Genomic DNA, 23,198 nt, shown 5'->3' on the forward strand with positions numbered 1-23,198 from the left:
CTCTCTCCGCAATAGAAGCACAATCCCTCCTTTGAACGTCGTGCCCTCTTGTGGTGTCAAGCGGGTCCGTCCAATCTGCATGGGAACCACAGGGTCCCCTACTGGAGCTGGAAATACAGGAGATTGTGCCAGGGGATTACATTGTGACACGGGCCTTGATGTAGTGCGAAGGCTGTTAGAGGTTCGGCTCCTCTCCACTCTGCGTTCGTGAAGCCTCTGATCGATCCTGGAGGAGAGCATCTCCAGCTGGTTCAGACATCTCAGAGCTTCCCGGGTAGCCAGTTCGTCCTTAATCTCCTCATTAAGTCTTTGATAGAAAGCGTCACATAACGCCTCATCATTCCAGCGGCTTTCTGCTGAGAGAGTATGAAAATCTATTATATAGTCAGTAACCCGCCTCTTGCCTTGCTTTAGAGCTAACAGACCCCGGGCAGCCTCTCTCTCAGGTGGAACTGGGTCAAAGACTCTGATGAGCTCCCTTGTGAAGTCCTTGTAATTATAGCAGATGAGCGAGTCTCTCTGCCATTCAGCCATTCCCCACAGCTTGGCTTTCCCTGAAAAAAGTGAAATCATATAGGCAATCCTAGCCCGTTCTGACGGGAAGGAAGAGGGCTGCAATTCAAAATGGATCTCACACTGGGTTATGAAGGGCCGACACTGACTCCGCTCACCTGAAAATACCTCTGGAGGAGTCAGACGTGGTTCATGGCGAGGTGAGACTTGGCAAAGAGACGATGATCCAGTTGCTTGGACAGAGGCACCTTCCAGTGGAGCTGCAACTGAGGAGAGGTTAGATAACATAGTCATCATGTCCTGCATGCTTGATTCCAGTTTGGTGATGGACTTCTCAACACATGAGCGCCACTCCTGTGTGGACGATGGATCCATGTTGGCCAGATAATACTGTAATGAGTTACCCTGAGGATCCGTAATTCAGCCACACAGGGAGTTCTGGACAAATGACCAGTTTATTGGTGAAGGAGTATGAACAGAAGATCAGTCCAGGGGAGTGGTCTGCAGAAGAAACCAGGCAACAGCTGGGAGGTAAACAGGATGGCAAAATACTCATCCAGGCAAAGACAAGGCTCAGAGATCCAAAGACAGGCAGGGTCGGTAACCAGAAGATCCGAAAGGTAGCGGTGTCCGTCGAGGGCAAGGCAAGGAGGGTAATCCAGGGGCATGAAGCAGAGGGTCGGCAACTGAGGAACAATCCGTAGAACGCTGGAACAAAACTAGACATAGGTCTGATTATTATCTGGCAGAAAAGGAGGGATTGGAGGGAGCTTAAGTAGGCAGTGAGAGAAAAGGAAACCAGGTGAACTGAATGAGGTAGCAGAGGCAATTAGGAAGCCAGCAGGTGGATTGAGTAATCAATGATGAGCGCCAGGAGATCAGGGTGGCAAAAACATGACACATAACCTATCTACATGGGCTACTTGATACATGTAGAATATATTGTACTTATCATATGCTATGGTCTTAATGGGCTTTGAAGAAAGTACCTTAAAGACACTTCATCTAAGCTTCTGACCTCAAAACTCTATGTTACTGACTCATTTTATGGCAAAGTGACATTTACCATGTACATTTCTGGAACCGTCAAAGCCCAGAAGCAATCTGAGGCTGACAAACTAAACTCCATAATTTTCCTTTTCAGGGACGTTGCATGACATTACAGCTGGGTTTTGCTATGCGCTTACTTGCACACGAGTAAGCACATATCAACATGTGCACCATAACTCATTCAGAAAAAAAATGTTGGAGGATATTATCAGAAAAAGAAAGGAAAGGACAGGAGCAAGATATCAAACAAGATTTGAAGTGCGTCTACAACTCTTCATTTTTATTGATTGTATTTTGGTTTTGTTTCTTTTATCTGTTAAGTACATTACCACACAGGTTAATTGCAGGTTTGTCACATATCTCTCTTTAGGCTCATTATGCACCCTTTACATACTTTAATAGGTACGTCTGCTTAAAACGCCAATCCTCCAATACTTTCATGCATCCCTTTGTCAGCAGGGCATAGTTTACCTCCTACTTCCGACATCAGTTTCAGACTATGACAGACCACGTTAGGACCATGGTATAAGTGGATTAAACAACTCAAAACCGTGTATTAGACGGTTATAATGCACGACGCGGAGTCGAGAACACCATGACGTGCAGCGTTATTTAATCTTTACTTATATTTATCAATTCAGTTTACATCAGTATTTGCAATTTGTCAAGACAAAGCTTCATGTTATTTGTTTGTTTTCTAAAATTTGTGGAATCCTAAAGACATTGTTCAAAAGCCACTGTTCAAGGTAAATAAATTCATGTTTTAAAAGATAATGGTTAATCGTACTAAATAATCGAGATCTCAGTTTCAGTCAAAATAATTGTGATTATAATTTTTGCCATAACTGAGCAGCCCTATGAGCTCTTAACTAGTCACCAGAGCAGTGGTTCCCAACCTATTTTCCTTGAGGACCTTTTTCATGCAAATACTAAAGAAATTAACACCAAGATATTCCTGGGGTCAGACGTGGATTTCTGAAAAGTCTTTGCCTTCATTGTCATGGAATTTAAAACAAATGCTTAATTTTTTTTCCTTGTTGTTGTGGACAATTTTTTTCTGATCCGGTGCTGGGATCGCCTTCATTGTGAAACTTGTGCTTAATGCAAGGAAAGTTGTTGCGTCTCATGAGATATTTTCTGCTGCTGCTTCTGTGATTCATAAAACACAGCTGGAACCATGGATGTTGGACGATATCTGTTTTATGTAGCATTCTGTCAATCAAATGTATGAAGCTCCCAAGTAGAAAAATAATAGACTAAAGGGAGGAAGTCTAGTTGTTCAGTGCAATATTATGCAACTTAAAAAAATCTTAAGATCAAGTTCAGTTTAATCTTTGTAATGTGTTGTCATTATTTTCTTTTTTCTTCTAAATGAAAATGACAAAACAACATTAATCACTTTAAATGATTGTGGTAGGTAAAACTGAACCTGGGCAGGAGTCTGGTCTTTGGGTTCCTAATCTTACTGCGGCGTGTAGAACATGCATTTTCTGAACACATGCTGTTTGTTGGTTTTGCTTTTCTTCCTCCCCAACAAAAATCTGCATCACTTCCTCTTCTACTTTATGCTTAATAACAGATGTGACAAATGTCGCTTTCTTTTTGGTCACTGGATAGTCTATGTGCAAGTGAACTGAGACCCCGGCTTTCAACCAGACCTGAGTTTGATTCTTTGGTCTGCACCAGATTGCAGATTGTTCATACAGTACCAAGTGATTCATAATGTCTTTGAAATCAGACCAAACAGGCACAGTGTGAACATCCCCTAAAAAGCTATGGACCTTTTGCCCCAATCTGTGCTGAATCCATGCTTGGTTTCATGGTTTCTTTAGTGAGATTCTCACCATAATTGATGTAATCTGAGTCCTGTCCTTTGATAAATTAAATGAACAATATAAATATTTTATTATTAATTTTTTAACAGGAACAAATCGTCTGCTCTTTACTCTTTCTCAGACATGTTTTATTAAGTGTTGCAGGAAAAATCAAGGTCAGCAGGATATTAAGTGCTCCACTACAGCAGCTCAACTGGCTCCTTGACCTTCCAAAACCCCAGTTCATGGATGAAAATTGATTTGATCCTTATAAGTTGTTCGATACATGCGTTGAAATCTTTTATAGCAGATCTTAAATGACCCCCATTTGTTCATTTTTGGATCTGGTTTAATGAGTTTTTGTTTTCAGGCTTCCCAAACAGTAGTTCTATGTAAACCAAATGTCCTGATGATTCAAACAAAATTATGCGAACATACTTCAACTTGTCTCTATGTGGACATCAATCACAATTTTTACATTTACATGGGAGTTTTAATTCCTGTTTAATTCTGAATAAAATTTAATTCTGCTTTAAACTGATGAAAAATGACCATGTAAACACTTAATTCCACATGCATATTTCTATTCAGAATAGTTAACTAACTAAACTCCAATGTAAGTGGTTAGTTTATTCACATTTTAATTCCGAACTACTTAATTCTTCTGTCATGTAAACCATGGTCTTTACCTTGTCCTGTCTCAATGACACGCGTTGTTTAGCCTCCCATGTTCGGTGGTCTATCTTTCTTCTCTTTCTCAGTTGCTGCAAAAAAGTGAAGTAGTATGCTCGTATTGAGCTGGTTCTTCAAAATTATAATAAGAATAGTGGCGAAACTGGTACTTATTATGTAGTTTTTACAAGTTACAACTAAAAAGACAAGAAGCAGGGAGCCAACTTTGTTTATTTCCAGTATACGCCATACGTCACGTGCACCCTCTGTCCAATTAGAATCCTTCCCAACCGGTCGCTCTAAAGAGGAATTAAGTAAAGACGTGTTTCATGTAAACCTCCAATTGGAATTATTATTTTCAGATAAACGTATAGGAGAATATGTTAAGTCCGAAGTATTTAATTCTAAATGATTAATTTTGAATTAAAAAACATCATGTAACCATAGTTAGAAGTCGCTTGTTATGCCAAATGAATGCCAAATGGTATCTATGTCACCAAGTAGACTGTGCGGTCAGAGGCCTCGTAGGTCACAAGTGATTTTTATGTGTATGTCTTAGTATTCAATAGAGAATGAATCAACAGAAAACCTAAAACATGGATTGAATGTACAATGTGCAGCCATGAGGAAAACACAGTGGTCTACAGCACTGAAGACATGATGCAGTGAGGTATGAAAGCAAAAAAAGAAATAAAGGAAATGGAGGGAGGGGATATAAATGGAAAGCAGAGCGAAAACATAAATGTGTGAGGAGGTAAGGGATAGAGGTAGATACACTGAGGCGCTCTTGCCAAAAAAGCACTCTGCAAGTATACAGATAAAACACTTGCAAACATCAATAAAAGAGTTATCAACATTTAAACGCTGGAGGGGCTCGTGCAGTCCAGAGCCATGAGCTAAACACAGGATGCTATGTAGCCAGACTCCATCATTACACAAGTGTACTCTGTAGACAGCATTTTTATTTTCATTTGTGAAGAAGTAAGATATGTCTTATTGAGTAGTAGAAATGGAGCCAGGTTTCTAAACCCAAACATAAAATAGTTATGTTTGCCATCCAATGATTTGAGGTTGAGTGCAGGCCTCAAATGCAAAATAAAACTTGTGATGTAAAATAAGAAAAGATAAGATAAACTTTATTTATATAGCGCTTATCATAGACACAAGGTCACAAAATGCTTCACAACAATAAAAACATAGAAAACCTGCAATGTTTGGAAAAAAAAAAGAAGAAAAATTAAGCTGGAAACGCAAAAAAAATCCTGATCCAGGAAAAGATCCATTAGCTAGCTAGCTAGCTAGCTAGATAGATAGATAGATAAATAGATAGTGTAAGGTGTGTAGTACGTGAACTCCTCTTTAAGCTTTAAAAATACTCAGAAATCTCACATCTCTCTTGTACTAATGCAAATGACTTCATCAATAAATTAAAGGAATAATTCATTGCTGTAGAGGACCTCCAGCCATTTTTGTCTTGTGGATGTCCACCATAGTTGTTTTTTTTTTTCTTTGTCACTGTTTGTTTCCAGTTGAACCAACACCTTTTTGATAGAAAATATAGTTGTTGGTTGTAGAGCATATATTGCCACAATCTCATTACCCAGATAATTTAGATTACGACACAGCATAGATGCAATGCTGCATCAGTTGACTGGACTGTTTGAGAAAGTGCAGCCTTGATAGATACACACTGGCCATCTGGGTGCATTTTTCTCTGCTAGCATAACCACTTGACAGCCTGGAGGGATGTTGAGATAGAGTCCCTTTTCTAAAAGTCAGTGAGAAAATTCGCTACAGGCAATCAAGACAACAGAGATGTTTGCATTTGGTGAAGCTCCCATCTGTAGCTCTTTCTTTTTGGTTTTTATTTTTCTTTGTTTTTTCACATTTTCTGAGGATTTATATGTCTTATTTTATTTATTTATGTAATATATCTTATTTTATATATCTTCTTTAATTTACCTAAATATATTATGCTTTGTTCATATCAGTCAAAATTAACTATAACTTACAACTTCAGACTAGTCACCAATCATTAAATACAAAAGAGTTAAGCTAGTTGTCAAAAATCCCTGCAGAAGATGGAGATGCTTTCCTCGCTGCATTATAAGAAAAACATCAAATGTGATGTAGATGTATCTGGTCAAAGAAGACCAGACTGTCTTGATGCACAGGGGTTGCACATCAGACTGTCACAATGAAAACATGACTAAGCCATTTGAGTATGTTGTTTATACGCAATGATGAAGTTATTTTTCATTTTTATGGCTCTGACAGTTTCATTGACATAAAATACTTGCTTTTGATGAATAAGCTATCTATTTTTAGCAAGTTCTGCAGTTTGTACTAATTGTTTAAGGAAACACACCACTTGTGCAAATGTTCATTCTGTTGTAAGAAATGCACCAAAACGACTGAGAAAATCTGTAATGTTTCAGCCATTTTAAAGTGAGTGTAGAGAATCTGCCTGTCCTTTTTCTGTCTCCCCTCTTTTACCTCCACTTCCTCTTTCCATCATCCACTCCTCTCCTCCAGTCGTATTTATAGAGCAGCTCCGGATGCATCGGCTTCTCTCTACTGCTGGTCTTTGGCCCACGCTTGTTTCCGACTTGGCTCTCTTTGCTCAGCCTTAGCTTCTTCACTTGTTATCCTTCCTCCTCCTCCTCCTCCTCCACATAGGCAGCAGTTTGTCGATCCATCTTGTTGTGAGATGGGAAGTCTTATGTGATTCTGTTACCTCTTCTTCCTGTCTTCCTGTGTCTTTTTTCTCCCTGTCTGCTCTCTTTCATTTCCTTCTTCTGATCACTGCCTCCACTCCAGAGTCTATCTGTTACTTTCCATCTCACAGCATGTGTCAACATGTCTTTTGTCTTCCTCAGTCTCTAGCTCCATCAGAGGCAGACACATTTTCTCCTCAACACCCTCTCCTGTGCTTTTTGAAATGCTTGGATTATTGATCCAAAACACTTGTTTTCTTCTTCAAACCGAAATCTCCTGAAAACTTCCTGTTAATGTCCTTTCAGACTACTTTTTTTTTTTTTTTTTTTACCAAACCCAATCTTTCACCTTCAGATGTCCAAACATCCTGGGGCGTACAACGTTACAGTGTGGGGATGTAAATCACAAATTTGATCACCATGTTATATTCTATCAAATGAATGGATGATGATTCAAAGTTTTCTTACATAGCAAATTCTGTCACAATATGATTTCAGTTGGACTCGATTCAGGAGCCGGTGATCAATAGGAGATAGTACATGCTGATTTAACATATGTTCAGTCAGACTCTAACTAACCATGGCACTCCACACATTTGCCACAGTTTCCACAGAACTAAACAGAAGAAGCTATATTCAATCAATTAATGAACCAATGTTTATTTCTAAAGAATTAAAAAAATGTAAAAGTTGCACTAAGCAAAATATTTTACATATTATGTATTTGTATTTATACGTGTATTTATTCTAAACCCCTTTGACTTTCTAGTTATTATATATATATATATATATATATATATATATATATATATATATATATATATATATATATATATATATATATATATATATATATATATATATATATATATATATATATAAAACAAAGTGACGCAGACACACAGTCAAAAACTGATGCGTTGACTTTAACCAGTACTGGAGGAGCAAAAGGACTGAAAGTTAAAATAAAAATGAATATTTGGTTTTACAAAAATCTGGCTGTGTGTATACATGGTCTGAGGCAGAGATTTCCAATCCTGGTCCTCAATGACCAGTGTCCTGCAGGTTTTCCAAGTGACCCTGCTGCACCACACCTGATTCAAATCAATGTGTATTTAGCAGACATGTGCAGAGCTTGTCTCTGTCTGACTTAGGTGTGTTCCAGCTAGCCCACTTGGAAAACCTGCAGGACACCGGTCCTCGTGGACCAGGGTTGGGGACACCTGGTCTAAGGCAACATATTCCCACAGATGGAACCAATCTCAGACAATGTCTGTCTGTCATCACATTAACCGAGCAAGTTTAAGTACAATCATAAGTGTGAATGTGCTGAGCGATTTGTGGACATTTGTAGACACTATAGATGTAAAGTCAGTGATGAAGGAGCCAAATGCTTAACAAACATCAGCACTTCCTGCTGCCCTTTATTAGAATCAGAAACTTTCAGACTACTTTTTTTTTTTTTTTTACTTCTTTCTCTTCTTCCAGCTGCTTGGCATCACTGCAGATCAGCTGATGAGGCACAAATAACCCTTCCAAACCCACTCCCTGTCTTTGGGCTGTGTATTCATAGCGGTGCTAATTAACAACTCAACAGCAATGACTGGCGAAGACAGAGGAGGGAAAGATGGAGAGAACAAAAGAAGGAGGGAATGCATAGTGCTTGAGAGGCTGGAGGGATGGGCATGGTCTGTGTCACTGTTTATAGCTGCATGTGTGCTTGTTCAGACACACTTGTTTTGACAGGGACACAGCTGGGCTGACCCACATCTGGCTTAGTCTCCCTGCTGGTGCTCGGTCTTGGTCTAAAGAATGAGGACTTTAACCAGTACCACAACCCAACAGTGAATTTCATGCACTTACAGTTGTGAGTATGGTTGTGTCTTTCTGTGAGCACTGAAACGGACTGGGAACTGTCCATTAGCTACACATGGGACACTGTGTGCACATTTTGTAAACCCAGAGCTTTTTCAATTGCTTTTAAAATGTTTTGTTTGTCATTAGTCCTACATGAATACAGACACTTTACATGTACTTTTATAAAGAGCAAGATAAACAGATTAAACACGTTGTACTTCAGGATGGTATCTTGTTGAAGAATGATGATAAGGCTGATTAGAGTTTAAACTGACATCATTTGGACAATTTTGCTTTTAATTTATTGGATGTTCCTTTTATTGTGTAGGTGTTAAAGGGTTAATAGTCATTTAATTGTGAGAAATAGTTCATTATTATCAATTATCATCTCAATATGCAGTCATGTTATTTTAAACTGCAACTATTGGAGTGCAACCCTCTTAGGTGACTTTAATTCATCAAGGTGTTTTGTGATTTACCAGGAAAAAAGAAACAGTTTATCGTTGTTTGGCTCAGGCGCAACACTGTGACATTTGATGCTAATGGAGTGCAAAATGTAAACATGCAAAACAAAAGACAACAACTGATAAAAGGTTGTAACATTGACTTTACCTGCAACCTTGTCAACCATAAGCACTGTGTCAATGAAAGTAGTTGGATCAACTGAAAAACAATTTATTTTAGCCCTAACTCTGACTTATCTCCATCTTTGACCAAGTAATGCTAATCTTAGGAAACCTTTGATAAACTCTGAGTTTGTTTTGTTCTACATGTTGTTTTCAGAGCTATCAAGTTAGCATCTGAAACATCCAGGGTTTTGTTTCGAGTTGGCCAAATTTGCTGTGTTTTCAGAGCTTTGTAAATGTGCTTTGTATCGCTAACTTATTTTCTAGCCAGAGGCTTGAAGATATGTATGTCAATCTGATGAATATCTATGACCTGTTAAATCTAGGTTTTGTAATACAAAATAGCATTATTACTTTGCCAGTGAATAGAGCAATTCCCTTGTTTTATGTATATACATACACACACACACATATATATATATATATATATATATATATATATATATATATATATATATATATATATATATATATTTTTTTTTTTTTTTTTTTTTTATATAGATGGACATGTATGGATGCTTGAGCATTAAAACTCCAATAACTGGCTATATGATTGCAGTCACATAAGAATAAAAAAGAACATTTGCAATTCTCAGGAGGAAATCCTGGAATATTTACACTACTATAAATTAATCTCAGATATCGCCAAGTTGTCCCAATGTTTTACAAAAAATCCCATGTTTACACAAAGGTAAATGAGTTTGTTTACTCAAGAATTCTTGAGATCCATTTAGCTATGTTCTTTCTGTTGTCCTAAAAGAGATTTATTTTCATTTCACCCCCATCCAGTCTTACAGTCGCATGGATCTTCATCTCCTCTTAGAAAAATTATCACTCATAATATTGAACAACTATAGCATCACAATTTTAACTGCACAACCGTTCTCTACGTCACACATGTTGAGAAAAGCATGTGGAGGATTATAATGTGGAAACATCATTGCCTGTGCAACACATGTTCAGAAATAGAAGTGATCTGTGCCAAATTTGAGAAAGTCACAATTAATGTTTGTACTTACATCAACAGTGAAATTTAAAGAAGTCAAAAAGCAAACAGTACAAAATTACTGTTATGTCATTAATATGTAGTTATGTTAGGGGTTATTGTACTGCAAAGCAGTGTTATGTTTAAATAGATATGTTTGTGAGGAGCTGCAGGGAAGCATGCCCTTGATGTACTGTTTATCCAAGAAGAATCGATTTTTCTCCATAAAAACTGCTCGCAAGCCTCATGACTCCACTAAAATATTATAGTGCTCCGTCACCTCCTGCATTCCCAGGCATGGTGGCTGACCTCCAGGGAGGCAGCAGGCTCAGGCATGTAATCAATAAACACAGTGGAGTGAACACAAAGAGCATGTCTTTACCTGAGAGGACATCTCACACCCCCCCCCCCCCCCCCCCCTGTCCTCTCTGAGTGATTGTGTTTTTGTCTGCATGGTTGAGTTGTTCTCTCATGTATCTCCAGCTGAGTCAAGATTAAAGGCAGTTTTTATGCTTTTAGTTGAATATGTGAACTCTGTCAAAGGTCACAATTGCTGCTTGTGTTTCTGTCAACTTCTGCATTTTTATGTCATTAAGGAAGCTGAACAATAGGTTAGATATTTTCACTTTAGGTGGTTTTCTCCTTTAATGACAGACAAGAACACATGAAAACATCTACTCTTAATACGTTTTTAATGCCTTCTGCTACCTGTCAAGCATAGGTGCAGGAATGCACATACTACTTTGTAAGAATCCAAAAAGCCTAGTGTATTCACTTCAGACCAGATAAAATCAAAATGTTTGTTTTACTTGTGAGGTTCTGGTGTCAGTAAGCTGAATAGCATCACTATCTGGTAGTGGAATTGTTATAGAAGATTAATGTGTCAGCCATAATTCTTACGCATCAATACTGAACTTTCAACCTCAGGATTAGGTTTCATGTCTTTAACACTCAGGGGATGCTGGCATCGTCGGCGATGCCAGGAACCATGTTGTTTAATCGGGCATAGCTTTCAAACCGTAAAAGATAGAAACTTACTTTTTTTCCCCTCGTAATCGGGAGACTTTCGGACGGTAGTTCTGGCATCACCCATTCATAAGTGAGACAGTGTCCAATCAGAGCCGATGATGCCTCAGGAAACGCCTCCAAACAGTGTCAATCACTATGCATCGGTGTCATTAGCAGTCGGATAGCTGCCTTCTGTATTTGCAAGGTCGATAAATTATGAAAACAACAGCTTTTACGCACACATACCATGCGTAATTGCTCAAACATTTGCATTACTCAAGTAGTTTATTTCAACATAAACAACACAACGGCGTCGTAACAGATGTATAACTTGGTAACAGATACAGTGTGTGCAACTGACAGTGATTTCGGAACGCTGCGGTGCTTCAGTCCCTTTCAGTACCTTTATTCATGCTTCGAAATTATAATACTTTATAATTATAATAAGCAAAGGAGCCTCATATACATAGCAGTTTATGATATTTCAGTTCAAAATAATAATAAAAAAACAAGGTATAGGACATTATGGGGCATTGAAAGGTGGTGTTTGTTAGCATTTAAACTAAAAAAAAAGGTCAGGCGAGGTATATTTCTCTAAAATACCCTTCGTCCCCAGAGGACTTACAAACAACACACCACCAGGTATTATATGGGAAAGGTTTGGTTCAAAGATTAAGATCTGGATGTAATTGTGTTGTAGCATGTGATGCATTGGCCAAATGCCACTGAAATATCACAATCCTTGTTTGACATGAGTTATGTAAAGTTTCGTCAGGGAAATATACAGTCATCAGCCACTGCTTGTTAAAACAAATATCTAATCAGCCGACCACATTGGCTGCAGCACAGTTTGACCCTCTTAGCACCACAATGGCATGGTTTTTCCACCACAGCCTACCTGAGTGTTGTTACTGACCGTGTTCGTTCCTTCATAACTACAGTGTTACATATTCTGATGGCAGCTTCCAGAAGGACAATGCAACTCTCAGAAAGCTCAAATCATCTCCAGATGATATCTAGAAATGAGAATGGGAGGGGTGGGACAGGGGATTTTCATCATAGACGTGCAGTTGACAAATCAGCAGCAGGTGTGATGCTATCATGTCAACATGGAGCAAAATCTCTGAGGGATGTTTCTTGTTGAATCTGACCCCAAGATTTAAGGCAGTTCCAAAGGCTAAAAGGCATCCAGTCTAATTCTAGCAAGGTGGATCGAATAAAGTGGCCAGTAAGTGTATTTGTATGAAGCATATCTGGTCAATAAGAAGCAGAGTTTGTGTTGAAATATTAAAGAGGCAATACTGTCTACAGAAAAAAAACAAATATGGATTGAAGTACAATCCTTGGCCATATTTGGGCCAAACATTTTATTTATTCTGGAAGCTAATTGAGACAGATATTCCCCATGTATCACATGGATAGAAGAAAAAAATTATTCCAAATTCTATATATACATATCCTCGTTTGTATTTCAGGCTCTTGGCTGAGAGCACAGATTTATTTCTAAGTCTTCTGGTGCTCTCTGCTGAATGTGTGTAAACCTCAGAAAAGACTGCTCCTCAGAACAGGAACAGCTGGTGCACTAACACCCGTTGACACCGGGTGCTTGACGCCACCATGTTGCTATGACAACCGGCCATGCACCCTCTGTTTCTGACAGCTGTTCCCATGGCGCCTGATCTTGGCTCAGCCCCTGGTCTCCCATCGGCAGGATAGATGTCTTCATTGGGGTTAGGGTTCAGGTGTATGATGTTGCTGCCATGACGATGTCATGTTATTTTTCAGCTGTAAATATGGCAGAAGTTTTTTTTTTTTGTTTTTTTTTCAGTGTCTACTTTATCATCATTTGGACAAATCAAAGCAAATTTAAATAAACTTTTTTTTTGGAGAAAATCATGTGTAAACTTTCAATTTTGAGTTTTTATTTACATCCAAAACATTGATATGTGTTTGGTGAAAAGCTGGATGATGAGTCACAGTATCCACTCTATTTAAAGCTTGACCCTGTCTTCCTTGTCAACTAGCTGTGGACTAGGGGCTCAAAATAGATTTATTAGTATAGAATGACGCAATCATTGTGAAGTGATCATCTGTTTTATGGCTAAATTTGTTGTAGTGTTGGACAAACAAGGACCCAAGTGCAGATTGGATGTGGATACTAGGACAGGTTTATTGTTCTCCTGGGCAGAATGGTAGGCGGGCAGGCAGGCTGGTTGGCGGGCAGGCAGGCTGGTTGACGGGCAGGCAGGCAGGTTGGCGGGCAGGCAGGCAGGTTGGCGGGCAGGCAGGCAGGCAGGTTGACGGGCAGGCAGGCAAGAATCATGCACTGGTGACAGAACAGACAGTTGTGAAACAAGCAGTTTAAATTCTTAAGCTGAAATGCTGCAATGGCCGAGAGCTGTTACTGCAGATGACACATCAGGCGATGACTGGTGAACTGAGCTGGCCTTTTATCTTGCTGCTGATTACCCGATGAGAACCTGGTGTGGACTTGATTGCCAGGGAAACAGGCACACCCACTGCAGCACAGGTCAGAGCAGGAACCACAACAAAATTACTTAAATGAACTTCAAATGGCCCAGCTCTGCTGAGTAGATTGCACTGTAGCCTTAACATTTATTCCTGAAGCCATTACAGTCTTCAGGTAAAATCTTAGCAACAAAACTATGTTTGATTTTTAATACAGAAATGATTTCATCCTTTCCTTTCATAGCAGTTTGCAAATGATTGTTATAATTACTACCCACTATTATCTGTCTGCTTTTTGTCTGACTGGACTGTATGCCAGCAATTTTAATCAAAAACCGCTGGACAGATTTTCACAATTATTTTCCTGAGAATGGGTCTTGGTCTAACTTAGATATAATATGAATATTGGGAGGGATTTGTATCACCATTTGGATCCAGATTCTTTATCATTGTGGGATTTTCTGTAGACATGCATGTATATATGTCTATATATATATATATATATATATATATATATATATATATATATATATGTGTGTGTGTGTGTGTGTGTGTGTGTGTGTGTGTGTGTGTGTGTGTGTGTGTGTGTGTGTGTGTAAATTTCTTACAAGATGTCAAAGACTGATCAGGATCTCAGCAAAATTGTGGATACTATGATCCAGTCCAGTAAAAAAAAGGCAATCTTTGGAATTTTAATTACTTTAAGAGATATAAGCATACAACAAACACCACAATATAGCCAAGACATTGTAGATTCATTATCACTAAATCTAGGAATCTAATTGTGCATTCATATAAAATGAATGTAGGACTAGAACATCACATTATGGGTGGAAATTAGCTGCTTGGCAGAGGTCTGTGCTCTCCGATTGCTTTTCTAGTTACATTTATGCTTTCCAAATTTTATGTGACAGTCTACGTCAGAAAATTCTTGTCCCTGTTCCAGGCATGTCTTGTGCCAGCTGATTGGCCGGGATGAGTCCCAGACCGTCAGTCACCTCCCTGTTCCAACTGTGCATGTCTGCTTCTGCAGCTCTATCAGCACAGACGGCTAGAACTGCTCTGCTGAGGAGACTCATTCCCCGAGCTTAGGAAACTAATCTTTTCAGCAATTTATGAATTGTTTTATACTCTGGGAGATCGTACGCTTTTTGGGAATCCCATTTTTACTAATCATTATGGACTGACTGGGAGCTGAAGTTATTTTTAAACATTCCAGTCATTATTTGGTATAGCATCGCTCCTTTGGATTGGTCATGGTGGACAATCATTGTCTCTTTGATTATTTGTACCAGAAAAAGCTGCAGGCAACAGATCAGGAGTTATGTTTTCAGCCTGTTTCTCACCAAACAGCTGAGCGACACATCCATGAAGACATGTCTGCTTTTAATAGACCCAGGTAAATGATACGCACCAAAAACTACGAGTTCTTTGAAATGTCATATAGACTAAAGAGCCACTTTGGGTCATTACTCTTGTTTAGCATTCTGAGCTTGCGAATGTGTAAAGTGTACAGAGGACTTTCACCTTGTAGCAAATGACTAAAGACAGACACACTGGAAATAATTTCTTTCCTCTTCAACACAGTCTGAACCCTTTTAGATAAGTTTTGTTGTCATTTCTTGAAATAGCCTTTATGAATAGTTGTCCAAGTTTCTTAAATAACTTTCCAATACTTGTTTGGATGTTTCTACCTTTTGTTTAGTTCTCTGTCTAGATGATCTCACTCTGCTTCGTTAATGTTGAAGGGATCTGGGGAGGATTCATCCGTTATCAGTTAGTTCAGTTCTTGTGTCATGTGGCATATGCCTGCATTTTGTACATGTTTCCCTTCCTTATGAATGGCCTCCTGACAGTGATCCGTGCATGGAGGATATTTCTGATGGGGCTTTGCAGAGCTGGCAGCTCTTTGGGAATCATCTTGCTACTGCAAAAATGTTTCTTGTTTGTGACATTGTTATATTTGGTGTTTTTTAAAAAACAATTAAATAAATTGGAACCAATCATGTGTACGCTACTGGTTGCTAATAATAAAGAGCCTAATGAGCCGATATGAAACTGGTTCTTTGTTAAGTTGTCTGTTGTCAGCATTGATACAACTTTGCGTAATGCTTTAAATCAGGAGCTTTTTTATGATTGTGATTCATAGGTCGGTGTTAAAGGCCTTAACAGATAGAATGCACTTTTACCACATTGTCCAAAGAAAAACTATAAAATCTCAGAAACTCTGGAGCACTATTAAACCTACTAGTAAAGATCTGGTATTAAAACTACGAGACCATGTTAACGCTTGACAAAGTCTGGCTGCTTGCAGGTGAAATATAAAGAAATGAGGGCGTGATTTTTCAAAAAATGTACCTCTCCCACACAGTAAGGTATTTAAAGGCCAAATATGTGTCCCTGGATACAAGCTTTTCTGTGTGAATGCATTCATATTCGTTTAACAGCTCTGTGCAACAACATTGAGGGTGTTTTCACATGTCCTGATTTGCAATTCACACACACGAGTTATTTCCATCACAGACAGGAAGCAGGATGACATGCTGTGAGACACTCAGTACAAAACCCAACTGAGCTTTTATTTGATGAGGGTTTGATTCTATTATAAAAGTGGGTTGCTTTTGTGTTGGAAATCCATCACAGAACCAAAAAGTTAATGTGTCGTACCAATAATGAATCAACCTCTGTCTTTCCACCTTTCCTGTTAGGACACTGCACCAGCAGTTTGAGAGTTACAAGCAGGAGGTGCGTCGCATTGGGGCAGATACCCGACGTCAACAGACCCAGCAGAAGGACGACGCACCTACCTGTGGTATCTGCCACAAAACCAAGTTTGCAGATGGCTGCGGCCACCTCTGCTCCTACTGCCAGACCAAATTCTGTGCCCGCTGTGGAGGACGGGTCTCTCTGCGTTCCAACAATGTGAGTTTCCTGACCTCTGACCTTTTTTCCTTTCTCCCCTTTCACACTCACCTCATTTCTGCTGTAGATGATGTATGGTTAATCTTCCTGCTTCTGTGTTGTCTCTTGCTTTTTTTGGCTTCCTTGTCACACTTTGGTGAGGCCAAAGTGTATTGGAAGAATGGCTTTGAGGCTTGTTATAAGTCTGATGCTTTAATGTGTGTGGAATGGATATGAAGTTATCACTTTTCCTCACTTTACCATGAAAGCACACCAGTTTGAGCATCTTTGTTGTCGTGTGTTTTCTGTGACTGAACTGCAGCCATTGAAATAAGCATGTCAGCCAATGGTTGTTCTGTTTCACTGAGCAACATGTCCACGACCACAAGGAGAAGACTACTTGGGTACAGACAGCACATAAAAAACTAAAACAAAAGGAAAGACACCGGCCTGATTGCAAGATAAAGGCCTGTCATGGGAACAGGGGGGAACTGCCAGAGTCTCAGGTGGTTGTTGGTCATACCTCAGGAGACCCTGTGAAAAGATGCATGATTTAGCCACAAAGCCAGTAAACAAGTGTTTTTTTGCTCATCCAATGTCAGGCTTAGTAATTGCAGAGGGTTATTAATCCAACTACACTTAGCTAAGTCATGGCTGAGTTTGGTATGATGTTACATCATCTGTGTGTAATATGAGGTGGTAGTCTACTTAACTAATTTTAGGCTATGCATGTTGTGTTGTTGTTGGGTGGAAAATGTCTTACATTTGTGTCATTCTTGGTTGCTTCAGGTGTTCAAATCCAAAATATACTCAATGAATATAGCAAAAACAACAGCAGCAAACTGAGACTCTTTGTGATGCCATTATGTGGTGGAGTTTATATAAGGCACAAGTTCAATTATGAATGGCCTGACTACAATGCAGAGAGAGAGGCCCAAGCAGGGAAACTGTCTTCCACCATCTTCATTCATTCACACGAAACAGCTGCAGCAGATGACAAAGTTTGCGCTCTATGTCTATTATAGAGCTTGTGGGGCTTCGATTGGACCCTCCTCCTCACATGATTCCCCTTCAGGTGATTCGTCTTAGGTATCATTAACTATTAAACATAACGACTGAATAAAAGTATCTGGTCTGACCAGAATATTTGGTTAAACATAGCAATAGGGAGCAGATTCTTGGCTTCCTAGTACTTTTTTTCATCAGGATCTTAGTCTGACAATAGAGTCAGCTAAACCACTATCAGTCCAAATGATGGTGTTTTACATATTGCTTCATAGGTCATGGTGATCTGTTACGCAAGTGTAACCAAATTTTCAACCACAAAGTCCGAAAAACTAGTGCAAACTAAGGAGTTTATAAATAGAAGTTGCAAAAAGTGGCTTGTGAACCTTTGGTAAAGTTTAAAAGAAGCTAGATCAAAGCATGCTAGAGTTTAGCTGGTTCGGCCACCTTTATTAGCTTCTGCTAGGTTGTGGCTAAATGGCCAATAAAACCTGCAGTTCCTTTGTTTTAATTGTTAAGACTGTTAGCTAGAAGCTGATGACAACATGTGAGTTGAGCTCATTTTAACTTGAGGCCATTATAGAGTGAAACAGTGGGCCACAGATGGTTCACATCAAACACATGTAGCAACAACACCATAAAAACACCAACATATGTATTTCCAGGAGCAGAAACAATGCAGGGTTTGTCATGAAAAGTCTGCCTTTCAACAAGCAGCAGATAATTCCTGATATTGGCCCACTGAACTGACAGGTTTTTCTTCAATTAAATCATTGTTGAATAACATTTGAGGATCTTTGCCATCACACAGTTGAATTGTTTTAAGGTATGCAGTGGGAATGTTTGATACAATTTTTTTTTTTTACTGATATTTGTCCAACTCTTAATTTCCGATACCGATATCAACCAATACCAATATTTTTTGAGCAAGTTCTGCCAAAAAAAAAAAAAAAAAAGAATAAATGGAAAACAATACATTACATCTCTTATAGTTTGTCATTTGAGTTAGAGGAGACTTAGCTGAAAATTTTGATATATAAAATGTGCATATTGTGTGAAGGTTGGGCCTTAAAAAGGTAAAAACCAATACAGATCATTTCCAATAAAGCATTGTAATGCCAATAATGGCCGATAATATTGGTAAGCTGAAAATATTGGACATCTCTAGTATGCAGTTTAACGTGATTTTATCGGCTCTGGTTTGTTTGACCACCACTTTTCTTAAGGTACAGAACATAGGCCTGCATAAGTCACATGCTTGAAACCCTCCATATGTTTGGCCCTGATTCTCAACAAAACATGCACTTGACCCAAAAATTGTTTTCTTTTTTTTTTTTCCACCCAGCATGGTAACGTCTAGGTTTGTTGCCCATTGAAGGCATCTTTTTTAGTTCTTTTTCAGCAAACAGAAAGAAGTTTCATTAACCTCCTTTTTTCTTCAGGAATTTTGAAAACACAGAACGCAGCTAAAGATCATTTGATGCAAAAGTGTTAATACTTTCCTGTTTGTCAACTGCAGCCATGTCCACATAAAGACAAGTTTAGGTGTTTTGATATTGTGGATATTTTGTTGACATAGAAATTATGTATTTGGAGCCCCAAACTGAAAACTAAAAAGAATGACTGAAGCTAACTTTTGGTGAAGCTAATATTTTAGCTTCATTCATCCCAATGTTCCATTAGTCTCTGTGATGACAGCGACAGACTAGGCTCCTACGAAGAATCTAGGCCAGGAGTGTCCAAAGTAGGTCCTCGAGGGCTTTCTGTCCTGCAAGTTTCCAATGCATCTCTATTCCAACACACATAGCATAGCTACATTGAATAGATCCAGCAGCACATAAGGTCATGCACAATGAATAATTAATTTGCATCAGGTGTATAGGAGCAGAGATTGATTGAAAAATACAGGATTGTGGCCCTTCGATGACTGAAGCTAGACACCCATGATCTAGGCCATGACAGAGAAAACAGCTAGTTGCAGTTTGTTTATGCCAACGCATAATACTTACTGCTAGTAATGCTTAAAAAAAATTCTAAATGCGTTCTTACAGGTACAGAAATAACACAGGATCTATTGTAAAGGGTCTTAATCTCAACTGATTTCAGTCATTCACCATGAAGTTATGGGCTTTTAGGCTTAGCCATGTTTTTATTTGCTTGGCTTTGAAGCTGGTCTGAAGCGGCAGTTAGTTATTGATATTTGAGAAATGAACTGATGAATAACATATAAGGATCTAAGCCATTGTAAATATTTAATACCGACACTTTTTATAGGCCACAAGTGTTATCAAGTAAAAATCCATCCCATCACAGTATTTTAAGCATTAATTTGATCCAGATTGGATCAGCCTGTCCTCCAACCATTAACCAAACCTGTTTGTGCTATTTTAAGACCCAGCCCCTCTTTTATCCAAGCCTGGGCTCCACTCCAACCAAAGAGAGAAGCATTCCTTCTGCTTACTTTACCTGAATATAAGCCCTCCACCCTTGGCCCGCTGGTCCTCAATCTGTTCAGTATCCGCCCATCCCAGCTGGTACTGGACTCACACAGGCACAGTGCACATGCAAAACTCAAAGGGTGCTGAGAATAGGGGATAAAGATAGTATCCCTGCTGGTAAAGTTGTTATATTACTTCAACAGCAGACAGGCTGCAGCATGGAAGTGATGAGATGAGACACCATCTATAAATAAAACAAATCATGTAAATGACTTATTTGAGGAGAATAGGGTGCTCAAAATAACATCAGTCAATATGGCCTCTTTGAATAATTTATGTTCTTATGGAGGAGATAATACCATATGACTGTACAGATTAAATAGTTTAACCAGATAGAGAAGAAAGGAAGATTTTATTCATTTGTTTATATGTATGTTTTCATATTGAAAAGTTGTTTTTTGTATATGTGCAAACATAAATTAATAGATTCGTTAATCACGGACATTATTCAATCCCATTTGATCAGTGTGAATACAATTCATCGCATTCACACTATTGCGTTCCTATTTCTCTTTATTACTGTGAAGATGCTGTTCTTTAACATGACTGTGAATGCCCATAGGGCAGGAATGCAATAGTGTGAATGAGATGTTACAATTTTTGTTGTTACAATACTTCAAATGAAGCCAAGTTAGTAATGTTGAATGATAAAGTATTTAACTGATAACACAGGCTATTTTAAATGGTTTTCTGCAATTATTTTCTGCAATGATTAATGCAGTTTAACGACTGACATCAGGACTTTAGTTGTTTTTACAAACTATTTAAAACCTACTTTAGTTTATTGACAGCAGTTCAACCTTTCCCATTTTGTTGCAATTCTGCTGATTACACACAAGTGGCAAAGCCATTCCCAAATTAACTGACTAATGTAGTCTCTTAGGCATCGGTGGATGGAGCTTCCCAGCATGCCTTGCTGGATCTCTTGCTGTTAGCACCAGTTTCCAGTGTCTGGTACATGGCAGCCCTATTATTACTGACAACTTCCATTTTGTTACTGATTTGGCAGAATTTCACAACAGCCATATATACATAGACCTGTGCTACTTATGAACTAACAAGTTTTACATAAATTCATGGTGAAACTTTACTTTCATTGAAGCTGCTTCATTCACACTGTGTCAAGTTAGATGATTTCACGCATTGCTCCCAGCTGTGTGGTGCAACCAGCAACATTTGTTTGTTACTAACTAAATAAGCATAGTTAGTATCAACTAAAACCTTTTTAATTTTTTTTTTTTTATATCAAGTCAGCTCAGTACCTCTTAATAGTACCTAATAATAGCACCTAAAATGAAAAGTGCTACCTTTCATCATCACCAGAAATGAAAAGAAACTATGTGCTTTTCAGTCTATGGTGCTTTTCAGTTGACCAACAGGTCGATGGTGGAAAAAAAAAATAAACACAATACTGCCAGAGTGCTGCTAAGTCTTCTGGGAGTGTAGTGGTTTAATGAGAGGGCTGTGCTTTGGAGCATCACAGGTGTAAATTCTGGTACTGCATCATGTAAAATAGCCGTGCTTCTTCTCCTAATGGCTACACTTATGCTCAGAAAACCATGGCTTCAGGCTTCTACAGCTGTTGTGCTACTTCACCCATTCAAATATTAAACTCTCCTGCTCCTTCTGATATATGTGCTTTTGCACTATTTATAACTATCTTTAGTTTCTACACAGCAGTTTAGTTCAACCTTTCTATTTTAGCAATCTTGCTGATTACACACTGATGGAAGTTCCAAACAGGCATTTCTATGCCAGTAGCAACAGTCTTCAATAGTTCTGCCAGAACCTTGAACACCCTCTTCTCAATAGAAAAGCTTTGTCTTTTTCCACACATGTATGTGTGGGCAGAACGGTAGCGTTATGAAAATGGGCCTTTGGGATCTAGGTTGTAGGTTCAAATTCAACAAGTAACATTTCACTGAATATTTCTGCACAAAACAAATTATCACCTCCTTCCTCATTTTATTTTTCAAGAAATTATTCCTCTCTCTCTCTTTGCAATTTACATAAATTAAATGTTTTTTTTCCTTGCATTTCTTTTATATTTTATCAGATTAGAAAAAATGCTGCATATTGGCTAGCTGCTGGAATGTGCTGTCACTAATTTCAGTGACATCTTCATATTTCTGCAATTATACATCAGTAATTACACATTATCGCATTCACACTTGCTGTTAAGTAATAACAGCAAATTTTCTAGTTTGTAACATTTTTTCAATACACATACAGGAATAAACTTCTTTACATGTATTGTTTCCATTTAACACATTCAGTAGAACATCTGATGAAACAAATATATATTAATATTTCCAAAAATTATTGCCAGGATTTGTTTGATTATTTAACTGGGACTGATTTTAGTCCCTATATTCAGTTAACCAGAGAGCTTATGAAGGACATACACCTTTGTGCCTAATTTCTTTACTTTTATTCAGTATATTAACTATGGTATGTGTGATATGTAGGAAGGATAAACCAGAAGAAACAATATCATATTATATTTAAACAAAAACAAGTTGTTTGATCAGTTTCCTTCTGTTTTATGAAGCTATAGCCATACATAAATATGAAATTGCTTCAAGAAAGGTGAATTCTCACAAAACCTTCCAGGCCTGTAAGTGGTGTAATAAAGCCACGATGCAGAATCTGACATGCAGCAGGAGCATAATCTCATTCAATGTCAACAATCAAAGAAGGAAAAATGTAAACATTTGTAAAGACTGTCGATGAGCGAAAACTTTGGCATCAGGCTCAAGTGCTTCTGCAAATCCATCTCTGTAGTCTGTTGTTGTAGCTTTTGGTGATGTTTTGCATACTGGTTAAGGTGGAGGTGGTTTCTATGGCATCATCTGTTAAAGAAAGATGGGTATGAGTTGTAAACATGGAAACAAAACAATGCATTTTCAGATATTTTCACTTTGGAAACTGAATTTTTTTAATTGTTTTTTGGCTTCTAAAATGCTTGTTTCATGCGGACAAAAAACAAAAAAACTATTTTACTCGACTTATTTCCACAGTTTTTTTTTAAAGGAGTGAAAGTATCTGACAATGTTTTTAATATTCAAGAAAATATATATCAG

At 38.3% G+C, this 23,198-nt stretch overlaps 1 protein-coding gene across 2 annotated transcripts in view; it reads left to right on the forward strand.

Annotated features, from left to right (window-relative positions):
- Window positions 1-23,198, forward strand: part of rims1b (regulating synaptic membrane exocytosis 1b) — a gene marked incomplete at both ends in the record, with an annotated part of 100,312 nt that overhangs the window by 15,618 nt on the left and 61,496 nt on the right. For both annotated transcript variants that reach the window (XM_079264435.1, XM_079264436.1), the window contains one exon: window positions 16,420-16,633. In XM_079264435.1, the coding sequence (XP_079120561.1) occupies window positions 16,420-16,633 (214 nt within the window). The remainder of the gene's footprint in view (window positions 1-16,419; window positions 16,634-23,198) is intronic.

Source organism: Telmatherina bonti (genome assembly GCF_933228915.1).
Source record: "Telmatherina bonti genome assembly, chromosome: 3".
Classification (NCBI taxonomy): Eukaryota; Metazoa; Chordata; class Actinopteri; order Atheriniformes; family Telmatherinidae; genus Telmatherina; species Telmatherina bonti.